Raw genomic sequence first — 6,939 nt, 5'->3', positions numbered from 1 at the left:
GCATATACAGTTGTATGTATGTCACTCAATCCATCTGTTCATCACATTTTATCTTACTCCGGTACATAGGTTGATCCCCGTCCGTCCTTCCGTCTGTCCGTCACGTTTTTCAGAAGTTATCTCAATAACATTGTCTTGTTTGAACATGTTGTATTTGAATGGTAAAACTCGATTTGTCTATATCACAGGGCCTTGAAATGTTCCTATGACACAAAATGAAAAAAAATTTATCCTGGGGTTCGACCCCTAGATCACTAATTGTATGACTCAGAAAGGATTAGGGCTATCTCCGATAAATTGGGCAAGGGCTGTTTACTGAAAGAGGAAATATGTGATCATATCAATAGTTGTACTATATGTTGTACCCGACGATAGTCATTATGAAAAACAATATCACAAATTTTCCTGTTGTTTTTTTGTTTTTGTTTTTTTTGTTTTTTTTCTTTACACTAGTTCTCCGGTACTTATTACCACCGGTTCTGACCCTGTATCACTTATTGACTATAATCAAGTTATATAGCGGTAGGAGGATCATGGGGCACATCTGTTGAAAGATACATCTTAATGATCTAAAAGACACTTTTGTCTATGAATAATTGTGTTGCTGTCCTTGTAAAATACATTTATGCACATTTGTTTCCCTGAACTTAAACATACCGTATACTTTGACAATCAACATTCAATATTATCGAAAACACAAAGTTCCCTTTTTTTTGTGCCAGTATTATTATTGTTATTATTTCTTTTTTTTAATGTAAACTTTAAACACCTTATATATACAGCTGAAATTGTACTTGCTCAAGTTACTCATTGATTTCTAAGGGAGATAATCCTACGTGTCTGGATGAAATGTAACACGACGTTTAGCTATGATACTGAGTATGCTGGAGAGAGGCATTTAACTGGATATTTCTGTTGATATCCAGTATTCTTTAGGTATAACACAGTCACTTTTATACCAGGATCAGGACTGACCGTAGTTACGTCACCACACAGGAACCCCCCATAGGCCGTCACCAGTCAACAGCTAGGTAGGTATAGAGATACAGCAGTTATCTCCCTTGCATTGTCACGGAGCTTTTTGACCAAGAACTACTGTAAAGAAATTGTAATCGTACTATGTACACATATATTTATATATTTGTCAAAGAATAAGCGTTTATATAATTCCCCCTGTCTCCTTCCTTTCATATCATCACAAATAAAGGGTTTAATAATGTTCAGATTATTGGCAGTAAAATATATTTCTTCAGTTCAAAAGAAAACAAATATATATAAGCCAGTTGTATATCATTCTTATATGAATACCGTATGCCCATGTACTGTAAAATGCTAATCATTACTCATTACTGACTCATATAACTAAGATATATATAAAAGGATCTATCTTAGAGCACACACTTATCATCGTGTATAATTAACCGCGTTATATTAGTTGTATTATGGAAACCCTAGCTGTTTCAAGATGTAGTTTTATTTGAAAAAAACTATTTTGTTTTTGTGTGTACTCAAATTCTGTTTATATTTTAATGTTATGTCTTCTGTTTCACTTGCACACAGTGTGTGGAAAGAGATGATGGCACATTTGAGAAGTAAAGCGACAGAAACGTCTGATCAACGTGACATTTCTGAGGAAATTTCGACATTTGTATTTCTCGGTCTAACTGGCAGTGCCGTTCTTCCATTGAACCCCAGCATCCTGGAGATCAGTTTACTGCCGATCGAGCGGTCAGATATTCTTCTGCTGGCCGGACAAGGGCTCCCAAGGTCACTCAATAGACTGACCATGACCTTCAAACCCCATAGGTCACCGATACCTATAAGAGTCATGCAAAACACAGGTACTCTAATACCCCTTTTTTAAACAAAAACCTGTCTACAAAGACCGCTTTTCACTGGTCCCATGGGTGGCCTTTAAAGTCACATGTCTACATACCTTTCGAGGTGTGCCACTTTTTTAACGTTTGGTATTTCTTGAAAGGCTATAATTTATAAACTGTAAAATCGTGTATTAGCAATAAGAGCAAGACGGGGAGGCGATATACAAACGGTTTTGAGTTATTTAAAAAATGTTTTAGACTTGAATTTCGGACCAATTAAAAATAAAATAAAGTTCTAGCGTAAAAATTTGAAGATACACAATATATCTTACAATGCATTCAGATGTATAGTTAAACTATAAATACATTTACGAATATTTTATCAATACTGTTAATTTATTTATCAGTGTTGCTATTTTTAATTTTCGTCACTATACTTTAACTACAGCTGTTTCTTCCTTCTAGGACTCGTCAGTGTTGTTATGGATACCATACAGCTGTTTCGTCCTTCTAGGGCTCGGCAGTGATGTTAGGGATACCATACAGTTGTTTCGTCCTTCTAAAGCCCCTCAGTGTAGTTAGGGATACCACATACAGCTGTTTCGTCCTTCTAGGGCTCGTCGGTGATGTTAGGGACACCATACATCTGTTTCGTCCTTCTAGGGCTCGTCAGTGATTTTAGGGACACCATATGCAGCTGTTTCGACCTTCTAGGGCTCGTCAGTGAAGCTAGTGGCTATATGATGTTATAGGAACATTTGTTTGACCGGCTATGTCTTTATAAAAGCATACACGTTGACTTTGGATGGAACTTGAGATTCAAACGGCAGCTATGAACAGTAAACACAATTAATATGACTTATACGGATTTATTTAAGTAATTAAAAGAGCCTATTTGATGCTGTTTAAAAGGAATGAACATAGCAAGAACACTGTTGTCGAGACTGTGGTGGTTGGGTCTTTTTCATAAAACTTTTTTACCTCAAACTCAGCAGCTGATCTAGTTTTCTAAAATAAATCTCGTATATTTAGAGTTTTTCATTGTGCCTAAGAAGAACATTTCTGATAACTAAAATAACTTTCTCTTTGTGCTATAGTTGTGTGATATTATTCATAACTGTTATTTGAATTTCAATATCAAACAGAATCAAGGCGCGTGCTCATGCAGAGTCAACTGCGGTCAATTAAATGCTCCAATTGTACACTGTATATTATAGATATTTCTGAGCATAACGACATGGTTGTTTTGTACAACATCTGTGAGTTTCGAAGCTTCTCCCTAAACATGCATTTTTTGCATGCTTTAATTGCCAAAATAAACAAACAGCTCTGCAAATTAACATTACATGTCAAAAGTAAGGTCCATGGTCAGCTATGATACATACAAACAACTGTCAAGTTAATTCTGTTAAAACATACCAGAGTTGTGGCTGACAAGCTTGTAGGTAAATTACTGGATATGCTATTTAGTTCTCCATTCATGAAAATAAACCAGGCCTAAATTAATTAAATGTTAATATAGGAACTCAGAGTTTCATTTACCCATCAATTAATTAAATAAATTATAGCTATTGCGTATTAAATCCATGAACAGTAAAACCACATTGACTCAAATTAAGCTTCTTTCTTTCAGAGTTACTGGACAGTTCTGTTGAGCACAGTCAAGTTATTTGTGCCGAAGACGTAACAATCATAGAAAAATTTATCGAACGTCTTCCCGGGCCAGTTTGTCTGATTTCGTATTCAGCAAACATATACGATTATAGGGTCATCAAAAATGAACTTAACAAACTAAATCGGAACATTAGCAGGCACGGGCTATTTTGTACAAGTCTGCGTAAAGCCGTTTGTGAACTGCGGCCGGAACTAATCTCTCATGAACTAAATGATGTATATAGAGAATTGTGCAACGGGGAGGAACCAGATTCAACAGAATCGGCGGAGGGGACAGTGCGCATGCTCACGGAGATAGTTTCTCACCTACCCGGGGTTATAGGATGGATGGATCTACACAACGAGTTATTTTAATGAAAGTATCATCCAATTTAATGTGACGCACTACTATTTCAGTGACAAACTACACGGAACTGTTAACGTGAATCCACACTTCCTGCAACTCCAAAATACAAGGGTTACGTTCTCTTTACCTTATCTCTTCGTCTTGTTACTCCCACCTCTGTAGCTGTTATTTGCATATTAATTAATTTAGTTCCTAAACACGCTGGGTTGTATATTGTGTTGTTATTGTTAACGTTTTGTAAATGTTTTTATAGGACCGCATGGGTTGTCCCTAAGGTTGCTTTAAACAATTCCAGATTTTGATCAAATCTGTGGGTGGCAAAATTCAATTATTTATGTAACTGCCCATTTCAGATACATTTTAAAACGCTTCATGCTCAGTATTCGAAGGTGATGTCAGATAGAGGATGACGTAAAAGTGATGTCAGATAGAGGATGACGTAAAAGTTGCGTCAGTTAAAGGAGGACGTAAAAGTGACGTCAGTTAGAGGATGACGTAAAAGTGACGTCAGAGGATGACGAAACATAACGTCAGATAGAGGATGACGTAAAAGTGACGTCAGATAGAGGATGACGTAAAAGTGACGTCAGATAGAGGATGACGTAAAAGTGACGTCAGTTAGAGGAGGACGTAAAAGTGACGTCAGATGGAGGATGACGTAAAAGTGACGTCAGTTAGAGGCGGACGTAAAAGTGACGTCAGTTAGAGGATGACGTAAAAGTGACGTCAGTTAGAGGATGACGCGAAGCTTGATGTCATTTTGAAGAAATAAATAGACTTCATGATGACAAACAGTTTGGCAGTAAAGTTTAATATTCCAATAACTTTACAAACACACAACTCCGTATCAGTGACACTCGTCTGTGTCAGGTATCAATTAACATTAACATTAGTTAATACATACGACTCTATTGCTCGTTGAAATTTTGAATTTATTTGATGTTGTGTTGATGCTGAATAAAATATTGGTATAAATTATCATTTTAACGTTTGTGTTATTTATCTATTTACTGTTTACCTGGTAATTTTCGCCCCGTTTAATTTTCGCCATTTTCACCCTTTGAAGATAGGGCGAATTAAAGATGAAAGCGAAAATTCAAGCTGAATTGAAGGGTTTATAAACCATAGTACATGGGCCAAGTCTAGTCGGATCAAAAACATACCCTCTTACTTTTCAACTGTAAAATAACTTGCTTGGCTTAGTATTTGCAATTTAAAAAAACGAAACATACTAAGTGATTTTAAAACCAAGTCATTTATTAAAATTATGTAGTCTGGTCATGATAAAAATTCAAATCAAATTCCTGCCATGGAGAAGACAAGTTTTATTCGTTCACCGTTGTGGCTTCCATTCATGTGCATGTACAAGTGAACAAGAGAAAATCCTGGTCAGTCATTAGTCACGGCATGATGAACTTACAATTGATCGTGTTTGCTGATGCATACCCGTTCCTACTGCAGTTGTGTTGATACTGAATTGATATAATATTAATATGAATTATGATTTTAACTTTTGTGTTATTCATCTATTTACTAGTATTTATTTATTCATTCATTTATTGGTATAAAGAACACTTTCTTGCCTGTCACACGAGGCGATGGTCGTTTTATTGATGAAATAAACGACAGTTTGTGATATCAAGATCATTTTCATTTGACATCATAACATACATAAACATATTAGAACATTTGGTCTTTGGTGGTAACACAATATATGCCACACATGGTTCCAGATATATAAGCCCTAATTCTACTCTGGGCTAAATAGATTTGGAACCATGACCAAACCCGAAGCTCTTCACAATAACATTATACAGTTGTTGACTGGGGTTGAGGGCAACAGATGATTTGTTGAACCCGAAGACAAACTGTTGCCCTCGGGCAACAGTTTGTGTGAGGGTCCAACAAATCATTTGTTGCCCGAAAACCCAATCGATAACTATTTTGTTATACCCCAACAAATCATTGACGTCACGAATTGTAGGTGTGATGTCACTCCGGTTCAACAGCACATTTTAACAGTCGAACAGTTCTTTGGACCGCTCGACGGAACAGTTCATTTATTGGCATTTTTGTCAATAGAGTTTATATAGAAACTATTTTATAGGGGTATAAAAAAATGGTTTCGTTCACAGTTGTAAAATAAAAAGGTGCACGTGAAAACAAAAACTACTTTTTCTAATAACCGTCAAACTTTAAACGTGAATCACGTGATGGTCTAGCTGATCGGGGTGCCAGATTTGTCTAATAATGTACATATTTGTTAATTTGTTGAAAACCCAATCGATAACTATTTTGTTATACCCCAACAAATCATTGACGTCACGAATTGTAGGCGTGATGTCACTCCGGTTCAACAGCACATTTTAACAGTCGAACAGTTCTTTGGACCGCTCGACGGAACAGTTCATTTATTGGCATTTTTGTCAATAGAGTTTATATAGAAACTATTTTATAGGGGTATAAAAAAATGGTTTCGTTCACAGTTGTAAAATAAAAAGGTGCACGTGAAAACAAAAACTACTTTTTCTAATAACCGTCAAACTTTAAACGTGAATCACGTGATGGTCTAGCTGATCGGGGTGCCAGATTTGTCTAATAATGTACATATTTGTTAATCTTCAGTAAGTCATAAAGGCGACCGGTTGTATATGTGATTAACATTTAACATATAGTGACGTTTTCAGTTAAGGACTTTCATTATCTGTTTTGTTTATCTGGATATTCGTGCGTGGGTATACCGTGTTCATTGAATGATGGCGGACATTACAGGTGAGGTGACTACAGGTGAGGTGATTACAGGTGAGGTGACTACGGACAACTCGTCTAATGGCCAGGTAAGCGCACAAACAAACAAAATATATATTCCTCTGTCACCTGCTATTAACTTGTGATCACATGTAGACAACATTACTCTAGAACAAGCCAGGAACGTCTCAACTCCTGTTCTCGGACCAAATCTATATATATCTATACACGGTCCTGGTACAAAACGTGTCTGTGAACAATTATCACCAGACAATTCGTCCCAAACAGACCCGAAGATTTTTTTTCAGTATCACTCGCTCGAGGTTGAAAACTCCAACTCTTAACAGAAAT

General features: G+C 36.3%; 1 protein-coding gene across 1 annotated transcript; it reads left to right on the top strand.

The window, feature by feature from the left end:
- Positions 1–1,560: 1,560 nt before the first annotated feature.
- Positions 1,561–4,696, top strand: LOC117320677 (three-prime repair exonuclease 1-like; the record flags this gene model as incomplete). The annotated part of the gene is given in 2 exon segments (XM_033875193.1): positions 1,561–1,841; positions 3,454–4,696. Coding segments are annotated over 2 exon segments (663 nt in total). The 3' UTR covers positions 3,849–4,696.
- Positions 4,697–6,939: the final 2,243 nt, after the last annotated feature.

This window comes from Pecten maximus, unplaced genomic scaffold (genome assembly GCF_902652985.1).
Source record: "Pecten maximus unplaced genomic scaffold, xPecMax1.1, whole genome shotgun sequence".
NCBI classification, from domain to species: Eukaryota; Metazoa; Mollusca; class Bivalvia; order Pectinida; family Pectinidae; genus Pecten; species Pecten maximus.
This window is presented reverse-complemented; position numbering and strand designations above follow the sequence as displayed.